Genomic DNA, 20458 nt, shown 5'->3' on the forward strand with positions numbered 1-20458 from the left:
TGATGAAGATAGTGAAAAATTTGAACCTCATATGAACTCTATGTGGTACTAAAGTGTAAAATATTGTACTAATTCATTATATATAAATGATTATGGTGTGTTTAAACTTCTTTCATTAATTACTACATATTTTATACACTCACAATGTTTGTCCACTCGCTATATAATCAACTTGATAATGTTAAATCCATAATGCAATGCATTTACTTCTAATTTTTTGTGATAAACTAATAGATAATTGACTAAATAAACATCCTGCAAAGTTTCAATAAAAATTTCTAAGTTTTTCTTACAATTTCCGTGGTTTCCATGTAATTTTTATCGATATCGATATTATCCCGATATTTCCATCGATATTTCCGTGTTTTCGGATTACCGATATTTTCGATATTACCAATATTTAATACCTTGACCCCATTAGAATAAAAACACGGCTTTATGGGATATTCCCTTGTGGAACAAGCATCATTAAAATAAAAGCACGTATTTTTCATTAATCTCATAAAATTGCCTCAGCAAATGCCAAATATCCACACTGAGATTCCCTACAAATACGAAATATCGAAACTACCCCTATACCCTGTCTATCGGTGTCCCAACCGCCCCAAGTTTCTGTGCACAAAACTGCAAAGAAACTAAAAACGACGGTCCAAATTTCACAGGATTTTCATATCCGTAAGGTATTAACTCCATCAGGTTTCGCTCTCTTTGCAATATGGCCCCCAAAAAAATTACCACTCCCCAATTCAAAAGGCACGTCATGCTGGAATTTGCAATTAACGCCGTTACGGCATCCGTTGGAGCCCTTAAAGTACTTGCATTGTTTCAGATTCTTCGGTTTCTTTTGTCCGGGTTTAAAGTTTTGAACCATTTTCATGTCTTTCAAGAGATTAAATTTGTTACCAATTTGTTTTTGTGCAATATCTTGCTTTTCCACTCCATGTTGCATGATGAGGTTCTTATAGTAGTTCATATTCTTCGCGGGCGGGAGCGGCGCTTCCTTGACGAGGAACGCCGGTGGTTGAGCTCTGTTAGGATACGTCATTGCACCTAAAGTGGGGGTTTGTGCTTGAGTTTGATTTGGCTGCCTAGGTAGCATGCCAAAGTTGGACTGGGGGACGGACACAGGTGGTGATGGTGCGGGTCGGTTCAACCCGGAGGTTTGAACATTACCTGGTTGAAGAGAGATAGCATTCACAGTACCTGCCATAGGGAAGAATTTTCCACCTGCAGTCGTTAGCATATCAGATTTTGGAAGAGACGAGGGAACTGATGGAGTTGTTGTCTTTGACATCGGCGCAGCGAAAGAGTTCGTTGGTGCAACTTCTGCATTGGCCAGTGATCCGGGTTCGTTAATCAATTTCTGGATCATTTTCGGGTCATTTAGAATTTTGATGAGCAAATCAGTATCGATCAAACTTCCCTTCTCGGTGCTTTTCACGATTGCAGTCAATGCGACTGAAGCAGCAGCAGTCACATCCGCATTTTGACTAGGTGAGTTTTCTAGTGAAGGTTGATCACCGGCAATTTGCTGAGGAGGATTGCATTTTGAAGCTGGACCCCGAGATGCCGATAGACCTTGGGACAAGGCCGGTGGCCGACATTCCACATCGGAGTCCAATTCCATATCAGATGAAGGTAAATCCTGGGACTCTTCTTCCATTTCTTCAATTGGAATAAGGGGGACTGAAGGAGTGAGGCTATCGTCGTAACGCTCAGCTTTTACATCCAAAGAAACAGAGGGGCTGTTCAAAACAGAAAAGATGATCAAGTTCAATTACGTAAAAGAACAAAAGTATTAAACATACATCGAGATACAAGATAGAATGCTTACTTAGGGGGAATTGCAGAAAGACGAGGATAAACTGCTTCGAGCACTCTCATCCCTCTCAACTTTTGAGCCTTGACTTCCTCACTTTCCTCACCAGCTGCTACTTGCCAGGCGTCATTCACGACAAACTGTTCAAATAAAATAAACGTAACACCATTAAAATGAAGAGTTCGACTCAGACTAAAGACCAGATATTCTCATCACATGCATACTCACCTTGGAAGGGCATTTCCATTGAATCCGAGGGATGGGGGGTAGTTCCACCTTTGTTTGGCTCACAGAAACAGGCCGTTCAAACCCAGGGGGGAAAACATGTTCCGTAGGAACTGACCGCGACTTATATGACGCTTTTGGTTGAAGATGCTTTTGATATTTCACGCCAACAGCGACAGGATAATCTTCAGAAGAGAACAGCTTCACCTATTCAACGGAAAACTTGAGTTAGTCACAACAAACATATGAATGAAAACACTCAGTAACATTTTCATGAAAGTTTTCGTGAAAGTTTACATGTTTTCACTGACCATTTTGATTTACAGATTACATGTCCTTGCTTTGAACATCTAAGTCGCCACATTCATCAAACTTTCTATTGGTATGCATTGAACCCCAATCAGAAGCTAAAACAAACCATTCTTTTCCTTTGGATGGTATTATAACCCTAAAACCTAAACACCTTAACCCTCGTTTGTTGATGGTATGACCCTAGTTTTCTTAACTGTTAGCAAAGAGTTGATTCCAACAGTCCTCTCTAGATTTAGACGATGGTAATCAAAATTCGTTTTCGGCAAAAGTTCACTAACCGAACTATTAATTCGCTCTTCAAAATATTGAAGCCTTGTTCAGATATTATGTATGGCGTAAGCATACACAGAAAATCGCTTTTAACGAAATATTTCATCCTACCATTGATGTATATCACTATAACCTTAAGCATACTACTAATCGCAACAGTATTTCCGTAATTAGTGGTCTCTAACTCGTGCGCCCCTCCAAAAATAGGCTCATGCCACTTGAAGCAACGAGCACACGGTATTCTCACCCAAGTCTAGGGGATCTGAAGTTTTAAACTTTCAACAAGACGTTGTGTGACTCTTGTTGATCTTAGATTAGGTTTAATTTTTGAGAAATTTTCAAATGTGACCATAATACTGCCACAAGAAGTTACAAATCCATCTAAATCATAAAACATGTATATCCATTAATATGATACCTAATGTTTGTACCCATCGCCTACCATGCGGACCAAGCGTGTATAAACTCACTGTTTGGTTAACCAATCCACCCAAATTATAACACGTGGCGGGCTACGGATTACTTTAACATAAAGTTTTAACAAATGTACATGCACCGATTGCAACACCACGTAACAGTATTACGCGTTGTGTACGGTAAGACCATGTGACTTCATAAATTATAGACATCATAGCAATCAAATTGGATTTAATCCTGTTGATTCTTGTAATAACTATGATGATCCTACTTAGAATTTCTGTTGATCTTAAACATACCAAACAGCAGTACAATTACACTACGATCATTCGACCTATTTAAACAACTTCAGCGAGATAGATTTCGTAGCGACGAATTCAACTTAATTCGTTGATTAACGGTATAACTCTGTGATTCATGTTATAATTATGTTGAATCTTCTTCTAAATCCCTTGATTAACGGTATAACTCTGTTGATTTTTAACATCTTGTTTTAAAATTTTTCCAAGATCTGGATATTTGGCCTTGATATTTTCATTAATCCAAGCTTTTATCCAATAATAAATTTCTTTTTTTTTTTTGGTCCAATGAGTTTCTGATGATGGTTTTAAATTGGTACCCAAATCTTAATCCAATTAGAAATTAATCCAAACAAGTAATACGATAATTAAAAATTAACAACGAGAAGCAAGCTTCAATCAATCATATTTAAGAGTCATAGTTTATATTAATTAAATCTGGGGAAATAATCAAAGGGAAAGAAAACTGATCGATGGCGTATTTTCTCAGTCGCCAAACAGAAAAAAAAAAATCGAATCGAAAGAAAGAACAAAGGTTTCAAAAGAATCGGCGATTATACCTGACGAAGATCGGCTCCAGAAGCCCAAGATACGGAGCTCGATTTCCTCGACCGCTTCAAATTCATTCTCGTAGTCTCAAATCTCAAAAAACGCTTCAAATTTACACAAAATCCTTCGTACAAATTCGTAAATTTACCGGTCCGATTTACACAGATTTGGGATTTTGAAACCCTAATTTCTGAAGCCGGGAGGAAGAGAGGCGACGCGGCGTCGCTTAACGAGTGCGGGGGTGTGTGTGTTGGTGGTGGTGTTATATAAAGGATGTTGAATTGGGGGATCTCGGGAGGCGTCGGGAATGGTGAGAGACAGCTAATTGTTTGTTTTGTGGCTATCCTGATTTTGCAGGTTTCAATTATGACGGCCTATTTGGTAAGACCCGCGAGAATGCGCTCCCTTCTTATCTGCCCTTTGACATGGCCCTTCGGCCACTTTATTTACCTTTTTTTTGGATTTTTATATTTGGGAGGAGTAGGAATGTGAATTAGGAGGATGCTTGAGCGACTAGGTTAAGGATTCTTTTATTTTTCCTTGAGGGTTAAGGACTCCTCAAAGGGAGAGAGATTAAAAATTAGAGAAACGTTAGGGAGGTTCTCTTAAAAGTGGATTTTTCGTAGACTTTTTGTTATGTTTTTAGCAAATTTCGATGTCAATATTATAAAATATTGTATAAAAAACATGAGGTGAAAAAAAGTCTATGGAGAGTCGTAATTTGAGAGTCTCCTTAACTACCTCAACTATAGGTCGAACCACAATCTCATACTTCATGTTTTTAACATTGCAATGGCATACCTCGAGTTATGAATTCGTTGTAATGTCAGACTTCTGTTAAAAAAAATCTTCACTTATTAGTATTTAATTAATTTTTAAATTTAGTTGGATAATGAGTGGGGCATGCTCCTGCCACGTCATTATTTAACAATCAAATTGACAGAAAATTGCAATGTTAAAAACATTAGGTATGAGATTGTGATTTCGCTCATAGTTGAGGCAAAATTATATAATTTACCCTAATTATTATGATTCTTTTCTTATAATTTTTTTTTAAAACTAACGATATTATTTGCACTAAGGCGAGGGGTGGGTTTAATCTCACAATAGGCTAAAATGTTCCTGCCACGTCATTATTTAACAATCAAATTGACAGAAAATTGCAATGTTAAAAACATTAGGTATGAGATTGTGGTTTCGCTCATAGTTGAGGCAAAATTATATAATTTACCCTAATTATTATGATTCTTTTCTTATAATTTTTTTTTAAAACTAACGATATTATTTGCACTAAGGCGAGGGGTGGGTTTAATCTCACAATAGGCTAAAATGCTCCTGCCACGTCATTATTTAACACTCAAATTGACAGAAAATTGCAATGTTAAAAACATTAGGTATGAGATTGTGGTTTCGCTCATAGTTGAGGCAAAATTATATAATTTACCCTAATTATTATGATTCTTTTCTTATAATTTTTTTTTTAAACTAACGATATTATTTGCACTAAGGCGAGGAGTGGGTTTAATCTCACAATAGGCTAAAATGCTCCTGCCACGTCATTATTTAACACTCAAATTGACAGAAAATTGCAATGTTAAAAACATTAGGTATGAGAATGTGGTTTCGCTCATAGTTGAGGCAAAATTATATAATTTACCCTATTATTATGATTCTTTTCTTATAATTTTTTTAAAAACTAACGATATTATCCGCACTAAGGTGAGGGGTGGGTTTAATATCACAATGGGCTAAAATTAATTATGATTCTTTTCTTAGAATTAGATGGTGTGATCTTATTTTTTATGCTAGCAATGTTAGAGGATGTCAAGTTCAAATGCAGAATTTTTAGTGCATGAATACGGTTTTAATCGCTTGAGGTATAAGTTTTTTGCAAGTACGTTAAGGTATTTTGGTTAACCTAATATGGTAAAACACATTACAGTTCCATAATTATTGACGAGATTAAATACATTGTACTATCCTTTACTTTTTAAGGAAAATACCTCAATTAACTTATGTAGTTATTTTCCTTAAAATTGATCGTCAAAGATACACGTAGACAATAATATTTTGCCATAAAACAAACTAAGGGAAAAATCGAGGTTTCATGTCTCCATCGCGAGTTAAAGCATGTTGTAGTTTTTTAAAGTAAAGAGAAAGTAACGAAGTAACTCATTAGATAATTTATTCGTTGATTTTTTTTTTACAAAAATTAATTTTAGTGAATTAAATTATTAGTTGTTAAGGAAAGAATGATTAGTGGAAACAAACTCGCACCAGAATGTATAAGTATAATTGTTTTCCACCGTTAAAATTTAGCGTCATCGGTTGCTTTTTATTTGTTGTTAGGAAAAATGGGTTTGGGTTATGAACGGTAGGGAAGAGATTTTTGCACTTCCCTCTTCCTTCCCATGCACGATAAAAGTGCGTGAAAATAAAAATGAGAGTGTAAAAATTATTTTATCACGTGGACTTTGCTTATAGGGCCAAAGCCCATCTTTATAGTACTAACAATATGGCCCAATATTAGCTAAGACCATGAAACCACGAACCGAAGGGGTTTCTAGTTGACTAGTGAATTCCGGATTGTATTACGTAGTGTACTATACAATGATCAAACGGTCATTTTCCAATCATCATTCTGTAAAAAGTCGATTAAGTTAGGTGATTTGATTGGCATCATGACTATTCGATGTGCAATCAAGAGAATATATTCGTCTATTTTTATGATGACAGTTATATGTCTAAACGATGTTGCAAAAATGTATTTCTTTCAAGAAGGTAACTTAAAAGATAGACGGCTTCGATTATTAGACCACATTCTAATATGAGAGGGGAAGAGAAGATCGATGTAGAAGAAAGCTAACATTATATGTTGTGTACAATGAAGGTGGAAGTTATGGAGTTGAACCTCGTATAATCCCATTTGAATCATCGTTAGCAAATAAAGAACGCATCACACTCCTGGAGATTTCTATTAATTAGTTTAGCAAAAGTGAAATTTCAAACTCTATAATGCATATGTAGAAACTCAGACTTTGGAAATTTCAGAGTCTAGGACTCTGGGATATATGATTGAGGGCAGTGTTTAAAAAAATCAATATTAGTAGAAATTTCGATTTGCAAATTTGTGGAAAATATCAATAAATATATCTATATCAATATCAACATCGATTTCTTTGGATGGAATGATAGAAAATGAAATTTTTGAAAATGTCAAACAATAGTTTAGACAAAATATATGAGTTTCTCCAATATTTAACCGATATGTAGAAAATATCGTCTAAATTTGTCGATTTTAGCTGAAATTTAAGAGATTATCTTATATAGGGGAAGTTTTTAGAAATTAACCTCAATTTTCATATATTTTTCTGTATTTTTTATATTTCCACAAAAATATCAATCGTTGAAGAAATTCCAAACAATGGTTAAGGGAGAGAGAGTCAAAGGTTGACTATAATAATAATAATGTTGCAATCATATTAAATTAAGAATGTGATTATGTAAATCTTGTTGTATCTAGGGATATCTTGGAATATTCCCTTTAGTAGATATTATCCTATTAGAGTTGTAATCCTATTAGGGTAAGGATTTAACATATTATACTACTATAAATAAATGCATAATGGGGGTGATACAACATACACCTCATAATTAAATCCCTCTCTTCTCTCTCTTGCCGCCGACCCTCTCCCTCTATTGTCCTAAACACAGTTCAGTAAATTAGGTCTACAACACATTATCAGCACGCTCTTGCCATAAGCTAATAAACTTAAGGATCGTATGAGGAAGCTCTATTCTACACAATGAAAGGCTTAATCGTTTTCTACCAATTAGGTTCCTTTAAAATAAATTAAGATATTTGAAACGACTTTGAAACATGAAAACATTCCCCATGATGCATGAACCCCCTATATTTATATTTTCATTTCAGTTATATATATTGCATATGTGTTCATATATTTTTACAAATATGACACGTATCAACACCTGGCAGAAATGATTTATTTCATCTGAATTATTCAAAATTAGGCCTTTAAAAATTATATAATAACAAGGCCATTTCATCCATTTTAGGGGACCTATTCATATATACATGTCTCTACTCCCAAGTTGGAAGAGAATTCCCCAAACCCTTGAAGCTATGAAACTCTAAAACTTTCAAGCATCCAACCTCCTAAATTCCCAAGAATCCCGAAGGATCAAGAAAGCTTTCATTGTTCTTCATCAAATCCTTGAAGAAATCCACACAACTATTCATCAAGATCAAGCCCCGAAAGCCCTTAAGGATCCGTTCACTCTCGTTCATCAAGATCAAGCCCAAAGACCCTTAAAGATCCGTTCATCCTCGTTCATCAAGATTAAGCCCAACGGCCTTTGAAGAAATTCACACATCGTTCATCAAGATCAAGCCCTTAAGGTCCTTGCAGATCCATTCATCCTCGTTCATCAAGATCAAGCCCAATGACTCTTGAAGAAATCCACACAATTGTTCATCAAGATCAAGCTCCGAAGGCCTTTGAAGATTCGTTCATCCTCGTTCATCCCAAGATCAAGCCCCAACGACCCTTTGGATCAACAGCTCTTTTGTCTCTCTATCTTTCATCTTCCTTCCTCTCTCTTTCCTTCACAATCTTCTCCGTGAACTTATCTCTTTGATCTTTTGTGGGGTTTGTATTTATATAGAAAATAGGAGTGGTGTGCAACAAGCTTCAGTAGACATTGGAAAGGGCAACTTGCCCATTATTTCATTCTTTGAGTGGACATCCACTGTTCTACAACACAAATCATTTCAAAATACATTTTTAAAATGATTAAGAATCATAAAACTAGGATTTATGGACAAAAAACTTTGACATGTTTCATCTATATATGACACCACCATAGTGGTCCACCGTCCAAGTCATTTTCTTTCATGGGAACCATGTCTCGGTTTAGCTTTTTTCAAAGAAAGTATAAGACAAAATCACGACACGACAAATTTTTATTTATCGAAAATAAAGGCATATATGAGTTATTTCAACACCCTTTTTTTTCCACACTACATGGTTACTTTGTCATACCATGTCAATAATACAATAAAGTAAATAAAAATTTACACATACTTTTAATTATTGACACGAAACATCATAATAACTTTACTTATGTCATGCAAGTTATTCTTACGTGCAAAAAATGAAATAATTATGCACAAATCATTTCAAAAATACATTTTTAAAATGATCATGAATCATTAAAATGCTATATACTTTTTCAAATAAAAAATCTGCTACTTAAACACTTACAAGTAGAAGCACTTACCAGTAGATGTAAGTGCTTCTTACCGAAACAATCCTAAATGAAGCTAATTTTGAATCATCTCTAGAAACTTTATGACACGTCTACGTACTCATAATTGGAATCAATTTACGGAATTGGATTCCGATTACGGGATACACCTTTGTTTACGTAATCTTGGGAAATCAAATTACATGTGGGATCCACACGCATTAAGGAATCCAACTCCTAATTTTGGAGAAATTGGACTCCTTACATGAGAAAGGTATTTCAATTCCCTGATACCTGAGGAATCCAGAATGGATTTCTTCTACCAATTATGCCCTCACTTGTTTTTTTATTATCCCAACATTGTCCCTCATTTGACACTCATTATGCCAACTTTTAATAAATAAATAAAATCTATTTACATATTTTTATATAGATGAATTTCATTATATAAATTTAATTAATTAGTATGAAAATAATTTATTTATGTAAGGGCAATATAGTAATCAATTTAATTTTCATTCCGATTGAAGTGAATTAGTAAACAACTTATATGAACTCAACATCATTCCTACTCGATTTCAGACTTATTTTGATTACGCATTAGTAAACGCACCATTAATATAATTCAATTCGTAAATGAAAAATAATGGATTTCTTGGAAATTTGTCAGATCTTAGTTCCCACCTCAGTTCTGCGGGACCGACCCATCAACCGAGCTGGCGCCCTCTAATTCGTGACCAGAGTAAGCGCCAAAAGCGCGTCCATGTCCGACAGCGCCACCAGAGCTGATCTGTCCCTCCTTCACCCCCTTAAAATTCCTCCGAAAATCCTACCGTCTCGTCACAATCTCACTTCCTCACTCCCTCCCTCCTCAGTTCTCCTCACACCCCCACGACTCCACCACACCCCCAATGGCATCCGAAATCGACACCGCCAGATCCGGATCCTTAACCTCCAACGGCTCCGCCCCTGATCCGCCGGAGCACCGCAAGGTCGCACTCATCACCGGCATCACCGGCCAAGACGGCTCCTACCTCACCGAATTCCTCATCGAAAAAGGCTACGACGTCTACGGCCTGATCCGACGCTCCTCCAACTTCAACACCCAGCGCATCAACCACATCTACATCGACCCCCACAACGCCCACAAGGCCCGCATGAAGCTCCACTACGCCGACCTCAGCGACGCCTCCTCCCTCCGCCGCTGGCTCGACACCATCGCCCCCAATGAGGTCTACAACCTCGCCGCCCAATCCCACGTCGCCGTCTCGTTTGAGATCCCCGATTACACCGCCGACGTCGTCGCCACTGGCTCCCTCCGCCTCCTCGAGGCCGTCCGCTCCCACATCGCCGCCACCGGGCGCACCGACATTAAGTACTACCAGGCTGGGTCGTCCGAGATGTTCGGGGCCACCCCGCCTCCCCAGTCCGAAACGACGCCGTTCCACCCCCGATCCCCTTACGCCGTCTCGAAATGTGCGGCGCATTGGTACACCGTGAACTACCGTGAGGCCTACGGACTGTTCGCGTGCAACGGCATTCTGTTCAACCACGAGTCGCCGCGGCGGGGGGAGAGTTTTGTGACCCGGAAGATCACCCGGGCCGTGGGTCGGATCAAAGAGGGATTGCAGAGCAAGCTGTTCTTGGGAAATCTGCAGGCGTCGAGGGACTGGGGTTTCGCCGGGGACTACGTGGAGGCGATGTGGATGATGCTGCAGCAGGAGAAGCCGGACGACTACGTGGTGGCGACGGAGGAGTCGCACACGGTGGAGGAGTTCCTGGAGGTATCGTTTGGGTACGTCGGATTGAACTGGAGAGACCACGTGGTGATCGATAAGAGGTACCTGCGGCCGTCGGAGGTGGATAATCTGAAAGGGGATGCGAGCAAGGCGAAGAAGGTGCTGGGTTGGAAGCCGAAAGTTGGGTTTCAGCAGCTGGTGAAGATGATGGTGGATGAAGACGTTGAATTGGCCAAGAGGGAGAAGGTGCTTGTGGATGCTGGGTACATGGATTCTCAGCAACAGCCTTGATTTCTCTCATGCTGGATACATAGGTGCCAAAAAGACTGTTTTAAGTTATACTGTGGCTTACTTTCTTTGAATCTTTCGCTTCGTGGGTTGTTTTTGTTTTTAATTGTTCTTGCACTGGGTTGTTCATTTTTGTGGTCTGTTTCCGGTCTCGGATTCACGAGTTTTGTAAATTAACATCCGTTTGATAATCACTTCGTTTTTAGTTTTTAGTCTTCATCCACAGAAATCTGTGAATCCGGGGTATCTGGATCTGATGATACCTTTCACTGTACAATAATTGGATTCAGTAAAATGGAATCCGATCCTCTCGTTTGTAGCCGTTGGATCAAAATTCAACGGTCCAAATTCATTGATTAGGTGGCTCAATTTTGGTGTATCTGGTTCCCAGTAAAATAAGATCATTTTTTTGCAAAAGTTTTTGTCGGTGATGGCAATTGCCCACGTGGATCTGACAAAGGATGTTTCTTTACTAGCTTACTTGTCATGTTCCCTACCCTGTCCTTTTCATTTTTTTGTATTTTTAGAGAAATGTAATTAGCTCTCGAAAATAATTGTTAATTAATTCAAAAATGAATATCGAAAGAAACGAATCAAACATGTGTTATATCATTCATGATATCGATAAACCACAATCTCTACAAAGATTTTGTACAAGAACGAACGAAAGAATGCAAAATCAGTCTAACCTGGCTTCGGCAGAGGGTAGGCTTCGGTCCGGATCTCTTTGCAGATCGGAAGAGCTTGAGCTAGATTGGATTTCTTGGCCGGTGGTGCAGACAGCAAACGGCTTGATGGATGACCGGAGGGATTCTGGTCCTTCAACACATATTCTCCGGCACAGTGCATCGCGGTTACTAATGACCTCTGTTAACCTTCCTTTAAGCTCCCCAATCTCCACCTGCAACGAATGGACTGCATGGGTGTTCCAATACGAAGTTAGAATAAGTAAAATTAGATCATGACGAAATATAGGCAAACTCCGAAAGACATGACAACGTCCAACAGATACCACCGATTTCACCATACAGTAGGTCCATCGGAAGCCACCGAGGGAAAAAGACCCTTGGAACATACGTTTTTCTCCCCTTAACACGTATAATGTGATCACTTACCTTCCGATAAATGTTGTGAAGATATCTTCATTGCTGACACTGAATAATTAAAACGTTGAAGAAGTTTAGCAGCCAAAGCATCCGTAACGTCTATTTTATTTTCTATCTCTTCCTGCAACAATTATCACCAAACCAAGGTTTCAATATTTCCTGTGGGGAAGAAGGGATGCAAAACAATTTTGCTTATGTACTACCAATCTTGTACAAATCTCGACATAAGAAATGCAAGCTTCTCGTACGTAAGAACAAACCACAGACTTCATTTCAAACACATCGGAAGTGTATGAGTACGTAAGACTCCCAACAGAATTTATTAACACTGGTTTATACCGCACTAAACGGAAAGTTTGTACCTGGTCAGAAACTATAGAGAAATAATTTGAATTTCATCGAGACATCCTTAAACTGGTTTACCTCCTTGAAGTTGTTTAACTCAGTTCAGAGATCAGATTTAACCATGACCCATTAACGGTTGCGCTTTACCAACCAGAGCACCAGAAGAACCAAGTAGACGACGACACACTCCAAGATGAGTAAGGACACTGAAGAAGATACCCTAAACCTTAGACTCAAGTTCTATTTTCTCCTTACATTTTAAAGGAAAAATTGTGTCCTGAACTTCGAGATTATATGAAATAACCCTCCGACAATAAAAAACGGACAGCCAGTGCACGAGTGAACCCTAAAAAACTTGAGTTATTTCTTCAAACAAACTCAAATCATTCAACAAGGACAGTAGTAATCTTGTGAAAACAAACCTGTCTTTTGCTCATCTTCTGGACATTATCCTCCTCCCACTCACGGTACATCGAGAAGAGTTCCAATAGCACTTTCGAATCCAAAACACCTACATTGCCAATTCATAACAGAGTAGCAAAATTTCGACATCAAAACTAACAAAATACAAGCAACAATCTCGCAACGAAAAAAGACACTGCATCTACAAAACTCCAACCGTTATACTAATCGCTGCAGAATTCCAAATTCAGCAAACAGTCCAATCTTTTGGTGTTCTTTTCTCTTCAATCTTTTTCGCAACCGAAAAATATAACTCAGTGAAGCAGCTTACTTGGCACTGAAGAAGACGAAGGCTTCCTAACTAAAATGTCGGTCAAGCTGCCCTCTTCCGGGGGCGAACTCAGTAGGGGAGTCGACTGCAATCAAACATTTCAAACGCCCAAACTCAAAAACTCGTTTTCTGAGAACAGTAACCGATTAATTGAATTCAAAATTCAAACCCTAGTTCTTGTTTTCTTTCCATTTTCTTAAATTGATAAAATTTTGGAACAGTAGAATGCAAAACTCACAATTTTAAGGGATTTGAGCTTTTCCAAGACGGGATCAGCGGTTTCTGGTCGCTCCGACACGGTGGTGATTTCGTCGGCCGGCCACTTGAAGCATAATTGAAGAATTAAAAATGATAATTTGAATTAATTTTGGATAAATGAGAAAAATAAATTGAAATTGGAGGAGATTAAGACGGAGAACTACCTGTGAGCTTGAGAGTGTGGATTCTGCGGCTCCCATCGGTGGTGCTGGTGCTTCTTACGATCGAAACGCGGCGTCGAAGTGGCGGGTTCGTGGGAATCAAAACGGTCTTAACAGACTCTACATGCGAAGTCGGCCTAAACTTTACAAACATAATAATAATAATAATAATAATAATAATAATAATAATAATAATAATAATAATAATAATAATAATAATAATAATAATAATAATAATAATAATAATAATAATAATAATAATAATAATAATAATAATAATAATAATAATAATAATAATAATAATAATAATAATAATAATAATAATAATAATAATAATAATAATAATAATAATAATAATAATAATAATAATAATAATAATAATAATAATAATAATAATAATAATAATAATAATAATAATAATAATAATAATAATAATAATAATAATAATAATAATAATAATAATAATAATAATAATAATAATAATAATAATAATAATAATAATAATAATAATAATAATAATAATAATAATAATAATAATAATAATAATAATAATAATAATCAATTTAAGATCTCTCATTTACAAAGAAAAAAAAGATTATAATAACAAATTTTGAAAGCGTAAAAATCGCCATCTCGATATCAATAAAAGCAAGTTTTTCTGCAGTAAAATTGTCTTTACAAACGACATTTTTTTTGTGATGAAATAGATGTTTGCTATTCATATTATGTTTTTGTACTATATTTTCATATGACCTTAGGTGACATTTCTGTGTGTTCTTTGTTTTGGGCTCAACTTTTGGTTAGATCTCTGTTGGTTGTTTGTGTTTTCCGTTTCTAGGCCTCTGTGTTGTAAATTTTAGACTTTTGTGTTGTTGTGTTTGTTGTTGGTAATATATGTTACTTTTGCTTTAAAAAAAAAACTCAAACATAAATATCATGATTTAAATTTGCATCTTAATTAAAAAAAAATGTTGCTTAATTAATATCATAAGGCATATAAAAACAAAAAGTCTCACAAATATCGGCGTAACTAACTATAAAATTCCAAAACTTCCAAGTAAAGGACACGAAGCTAATTGTGTGCTCCTCTGACCTAAGTCTCGGTAAAAAAAGGACCTGACTTCTCTGCGCTTTCAGTTTTCATATACTCTCATTCTCTCTTATTTGTACAGTCACAGTTAAGTTACGTCAACATTTTATATCACTATTACTTTTTGTCTTATTATTTTTATAAAAAATTAATATAAAATGTTAACGTAGCTTAACCGTGACCGTATAAAATAAGAAAGAATAAAAATGTATGAGAACTGAAAGGCCAGAAAAACTGGAACCGTAAAAAAATTTCCCGAAGAAAATCACGTGGGACAAAACTTCACAAGAAAATGTGTCCACAATCGCGAACACCAATTACAACGCCTTCAAGATTGGCTCCAAACCGCAGCAAGGCATCAACATTGTTTATTGGAGAAATAATCTCATCTCACGCGAACCCACACAAAAAAAAGCAAGAAAAGCATCCAATCCAAATCCCTAACTTGCCCTCAACTGCAATGAGAGAGGATTTCCTTTGCGAAGATTTTAGAAATCATCTAATCATATAATATTATGCAGTTAATTTTTATCAAATGCTGTTTACGTTCAATCTTAAATAAAAATTTTACAATAACTTTTAATCATGATGAACGAATATGATTTAAAGATCCGAAATCCTCAATGGAATCAGGCGAGAATCACTCAACTGCAATTAATAGGGGAAAATTTCCAACGAACTATTTAGCGCGTAGCTCTCTATTTAGCAAACTTCTGGACAAGACCTTATTCGCATCGAAACTGAAAACTCCGCCGTGCTCCGCCGTTCACAGTCAAATTCACAACATCCCACGACTAAACCCCTAACACCACCTCTCTCTCAATTTCTTAGGGGTTTTATCCGCTGCATATACTAAGCATGAGACCTCGCAAGGCAGACGCCTCCAAACCGCCGACCGCTAAGAAAACGCCGCCGGCGAGGAAAACCGCCACTAGGCCACAGCCGGCGGCTTACCCGCCGGACTTAGAAGTGGACACTCCGAAAACCGTCGAAACAAAGCGCGCTTGTGCCGGCCGGGTGAAGCAGGCCAAGAAGAACGAAACGACACCGCCTGCTGATTCGAAGTCCCCCAAACCATCAGGTAATTATTGAATTAGTTTATCAGTTAGTACATTTAGTATTTAATTTCAAACTTCATATATTTAGTTTGATTCAATTAGGGTTTTATCATCTGGAGTTTTGGTTGCTGCTGCATGTAGAAAATTAAAATTTGAAATTTGTTACTCAATTGAACTAATTAAGTAAGTTATTCACTTAAATTTTTTTCTTTGATTTTAATTATTGGTTGGATTAGTAGCTGAGGGGACTGAGGGATCAGCTGGTACTGCTAAGGTGGCACCGGCGGCGAAAGTTGGTGTGGCGAGAAAAGTACCTGCGAAAAGGTCGCCGGTGAAACTTAAGACATCAGCTAAATCTGTTTCACCTCTGACACCGAAATTGGGGGGATCGGGGAAGGGGGAACTAGATGCAGTGAACAAGGGGCAGGCGGCAGATGGTAGTGATGTGGAAGTCACAGAGAAGAAACCGGTTGCTGAGAATGTTGGGGAGTCTGCAAAGAAGGGCGAAAGCGTTGTGGAAGTTGAAGTAAGCACTGTTGAGAATGTTGGAGAGCCTGCAACAATCAAACAAACAATCGTTGAAGTAAAAGTAAACTCAGATGAAGTTGAAGAGGATCCCGAAGAGGAAGAGGATCCTGTTGAGGAGGAGGATCCTATCGAGGAAGAGGATTCCGTTGAGGCAGTAGAATCAGTAGCTGGGGAGATTTCAGAGTCTTCTGAGATAGCTTGTGATATAAAAGAGGGAGTGGAAGTGATTGAGGAAGAGGGTCCTATCAAGGAAGAGGATCCCATTGAGGCAGAAAAATCTTTAGTTGCGGAGGTTTCAAAGTATTCTGAGAACGAACCAGCTCGTGATGTAAAAGAGGGAGTGGAAGTGAAAGAAGACCATAAGGAGAAGTTGGAGAGAGTAGATGTGAAAGGAGATCAGGAGGAGTCAGTGGATGATGGAGATGAAGTCGAGACCTGTGTTGAGGCTACTAACAAGGTAGAAAATGCCAAAGAGGGGTTACAAGGAGAAGATATTGAGCGTGCTAAAGAGGTGTTTAATGGTGATGAGCAGATGGAAGATTATGGTGAAAAATTGGATCTGGGAGAACATGTAGAGGAGGAACTTCCTGAGGATGATGCAGAGGATCCTGCAGAAGAAACTGAGAGATTGGCTGATGAACATAAGGAATTTACAGCCATTGCAAATGAACGCAAGATGAGGAAAGAACGTGAGATATTTCTTGGTGGGCTTGATCGGGATGCTGTGGAGGAAGATGTGAGAAGGGTCTTCGAGAGGATTGGAGGGATAGTTGAAGTTAGGTTACACAAGAATCCTTCATCTAATAAGAACAAGGGTTATGCATTTGTGGAGTTTGAAAATAAGGAGTATGCAAGGCGGGCTTTGTCTGAAATGAAAAACCCTGTTGTACGGATCTTTCTTTCTGCCTTTCCTGTTTCATATTTTTGTAAACTTCATGCTAATTCACCATTTTGCAGATACGGGGGAGGCGATGTGGGACAGCACCTAGTGAGGACAATGACACATTGTTTGTGGGTAATATATGCAATACCTGGACAAAGGAAGCTGTAAGTGGCCAATCAGTCTTAGAATGCATTAGTAGATAAGCAAATAAGTAGCAAAAATGAATGCATGTATAGGTATTTGTATATAAAGCTTCTCCAGCTCGTTCACATTTTCCATTATCATAATGTGGGATGACAGATTAAACAGAAACTGAAGGATTATGGTGTGGAAGGTGTTGAGAATATAAATCTTGTCCCAGATGTTCAAAGTGATGGGTTGAGCCGTGGTTTTGCATTTATTGAATTCTCTTGTCATGGTGAAGCTATGCTTGCATACAAGAGGCTTCAGCAGCCCGATGCTATATTTGGCCACACTGAAAGAACTGCCAAAGTGGCTTTTGCTGAACCTATACGTGAGCCTGACCCAGAGATCATGTCCCAAGTGAAGTCCGTATTTGTGGATGGGCTTCCACCTCATTGGGATGAGGACAAAGTTAGAGAGCAATTTAAATGCTATGGAGAAATCTTACGCGTTGTTCTGGCTCGGAATATGTCTACAGCCAAGCGGAGGGATTTTGGATTTGTTGATTTCTCTACCCATGAATCTGCTGTGGCCTTTGTTGATAGTATAAATAGCATAGGACTGGAGGATGGGAATTCAAAGGTATTCTTGTTTGTGTTCTCTCTCTCTCTCTCTCTCTCTCTCTCACACACACACACACACACACACACACACACACACTTCATAGCTCTCTGTACAGAAACAAATGATTAGGTTCTCTGGCACATTGGAAAAATATGAATATTGATTTTGAAGCTGGACTAGATAGACACCACCCTACATGCTTTCATACGTTCCAAACAAAGGATGGGGCTGTTCTTTAACTGATTCATTTATCCGTGCACTCAAGTAGACACATAGACACCACCCTACATGCTTGCATAAAATGTCTTTACAATTGTTATTGCTATTTCTCGTTGGCCATTATTTTCTTCAGATATGATTGCCTCAGTCAGAATTAGTAGTTGAGGTAACGTACTCTCAATCCCTATTTTAATTTGTTACTTACCCATGTTGGTTTTTGTAACGCTAGGTAAAAGTGAAAGCAAGACTTTCAAATCCTTTGCCTAAAACTCAGGCTGTGAAGGGTGGAATGTGCGGTGGATTTCGAATTGGTCGTGGTGGTGGTAGTGGGATCTTTCCAAGATCTGGTAAGAGATGTGTTTGATTTTTTATTGAAAATTCATTTTGATTTGCACATCGTTTCTTGTTCTGACTCTTTATTGCTCACAGGACGGGGTTTTGGTCGTGGTGGAGATCATTTCAACCGTGCAAATTTCCAACCCCACAGACATTTCTATCGTGGTGGACGTGGTCAAACTGGCAGGATGGGTTTCCAGAATGAATATGACTTCGATTACCCATACGAGTTTCATGGACGAGGTATTTATTGTGATTACATTTGTCTTGTAGTTTCTCTCCCAAACAAATCTTACTGATTTTGTTATGTTTATCAGGGGGAAGAAGGGGCTCTTTCAGGGGTGGCCGTTATGGATTTGATGGAGGTGCTCCAGTTGCTGCACCACCATCAAGACCCTACACAAATCGACCTTGGCATGATGCCCCTGATAGAGGCTATGGTATGCATATTCCTCCTAGGATGCATCCATATTCTCCAGGTCCAGGACATCTTGATGGACCATTCATGGGGGTTCATTTTGATGATCCTTATTTTTATGATGATAACGCACATGGAATAAAACGTCCATTTCATATGAGAGTAAGCTTCCCTTGATATTTATTTTTTATATTTTTGGTTTTTCTCTAAGCCTTTTATGGTACTCCTTATCATATGAAACTGCTACTTCTAGGACTATGATCATGACTACTCGGAGCCTAGTAGTCGTCGCCCACGGTTGGATTACACTGATCCAGCAGCTTCGTTTCGAGGAAACCATTATAGGGGTACAGATTTTATGCTCAGTTTTCTTTTAATTTTCCTCTCTTCTCCCGGTCTTTCCTGTATAGCTACTTTTATGTCAGTTTACTCATTTAAGTGACTTTCTTTTAGATACGTATGGAGCTGGCAGCAGTGCCTACCCTCATGATTATTATGGTCCCGAAGTAAGCAATTGATGTTCACTTGATCAGTTGATCCTGACTTTACATGTTACATTAACATAACTATGGTGCATCAAATCTCGTTTTGCAGTATAATTCTGGTCCATATTCATCTTATTACGGGAGCAATTACTCATATGGAGGTGGCCGCTACTGTTAGACTCAAGAACTTTTTGGTAGTATGAGTGTTTTGTGATTTTAGTTCTAATATGTTATTGTGAATTTTGTATGTTAATGTCCTAATGGCTCTTATTTAATTGTGATCAGGTGTACTTTATCAAAGATGGGCTACCGGCTTGCTGTTAGAAGTTGCATAGTTTTTTCTCTTCTCTATCTGCATCTTTCTTTTCGTCCTTTTCTATCTGTCTTCTTTACTTGTTAGTTGCCCATTAAGTTAATTTTTGGTAGGATTTCCAAATCTTTTCTATTCGTAGTTTAGGTAGTCTCCAAGGGCCTTGACTTAGAATCTAGTAATTATGTGTATAGTGGAGGTCGAAAGAGACTTACCCATTAGGCATGGACAACTCGATGAACTGTGTTGTGGTGGTTCTTTTGAAGTTAAGGTACTTGTTTCATCCCTATTCATAAATACCGACCCAGGCCAATTATTTGTTGATTGCAGCTAATTTTGTGGTTTAGAGAAATCAAGTTTGGTGGTTTTAGAGATGAAAGGTTTTCAGTTTAGGGTTTTTCCTTTTTCATGGAGATGCAAGGGTTAAGATTAAACATGCAGATGAAGATGAACCGACGGTTTTTTATGGAGAGGCAATACGCATGAATTATGGAGTTCTCTTCGAAATAAATGAGAAACTTGTATGATTATATTCTCAGAGGTTTTTCTAAATTAGGGTAGGCTTCTATATGACATTCTGATGCTGGTGTGTATG

The 20458-nt window shown here is 37.8% G+C and overlaps 4 protein-coding genes across 7 annotated transcripts; 2 read left to right on the forward strand and 2 right to left on the reverse strand.

The window, feature by feature from the left end:
* Positions 1-468: 468 nt before the first annotated feature.
* On the reverse strand, positions 469-4303 carry LOC126588519 (zinc finger CCCH domain-containing protein 6-like). Its single transcript, XM_050253624.1, has 4 exons — positions 3903-4303; positions 2048-2251; positions 1835-1959; positions 469-1745 (listed from the first exon to the last, which is right to left on the reverse strand). The coding sequence occupies exons 1-4, from the start codon at positions 3966-3968 to the stop codon at positions 668-670; spliced, it is 1473 nt and encodes a 490-aa protein (XP_050109581.1). The 5' UTR covers positions 3969-4303; the 3' UTR covers positions 469-667.
* Positions 4304-6743: 2440 nt separating this feature from the next.
* On the reverse strand, positions 6744-13955 carry LOC126588682 (uncharacterized). 3 transcript variants are annotated; one of them, XM_050253800.1, is made up of 7 exons: positions 13793-13955; positions 13609-13692; positions 13371-13455; positions 13060-13148; positions 12302-12413; positions 11876-12101; positions 6744-6855 (listed from the first exon to the last, which is right to left on the reverse strand). In XM_050253800.1, the coding sequence occupies exons 1-7, from the start codon at positions 13826-13828 to the stop codon at positions 6789-6791; spliced, it is 699 nt and encodes a 232-aa protein (XP_050109757.1). In that variant the 5' UTR covers positions 13829-13955; the 3' UTR covers positions 6744-6788. The 3 variants fall into 3 exon arrangements, with proteins under 3 accessions (XP_050109757.1, XP_050109764.1, XP_050109751.1); XM_050253807.1 differs by lacking the exon at positions 6744-6855 and adding an exon at positions 7883-8661; XM_050253794.1 differs by lacking the exon at positions 6744-6855 and adding an exon at positions 7883-8666.
* On the forward strand, positions 9981-11398 carry LOC126588546 (GDP-mannose 4,6 dehydratase 1-like). Its single transcript, XM_050253651.1, has one exon. It carries the CDS (start codon positions 10071-10073, stop codon positions 11187-11189), a length of 1119 nt encoding a protein of 372 aa, XP_050109608.1. The 5' UTR covers positions 9981-10070; the 3' UTR covers positions 11190-11398.
* A 1551-nt stretch (positions 13956-15506) lies between the features above and the next one.
* On the forward strand, positions 15507-20160 carry LOC126588483 (uncharacterized). 2 transcript variants are annotated; one of them, XM_050253577.1, is made up of 11 exons: positions 15507-15960; positions 16174-17351; positions 17423-17512; positions 17649-18113; positions 18544-18661; positions 18744-18893; positions 18968-19230; positions 19322-19415; positions 19522-19574; positions 19663-19747; positions 19839-20160. In XM_050253577.1, exons 1-10 carry the CDS (start codon positions 15738-15740, stop codon positions 19729-19731), a joined length of 2703 nt encoding a protein of 900 aa, XP_050109534.1. In that variant the 5' UTR covers positions 15507-15737; the 3' UTR covers positions 19732-19747; positions 19839-20160. The 2 variants fall into 2 exon arrangements, with proteins under 2 accessions (XP_050109534.1, XP_050109542.1); XM_050253585.1 differs by having other exon boundaries at positions 16177-17351.
* Positions 20161-20458: the final 298 nt, after the last annotated feature.

The sequence above is a fragment of the Malus sylvestris genome, chromosome 2 (assembly GCF_916048215.2).
Source record: "Malus sylvestris chromosome 2, drMalSylv7.2, whole genome shotgun sequence".
Classification (NCBI taxonomy): domain Eukaryota; kingdom Viridiplantae; phylum Streptophyta; class Magnoliopsida; order Rosales; family Rosaceae; genus Malus; species Malus sylvestris.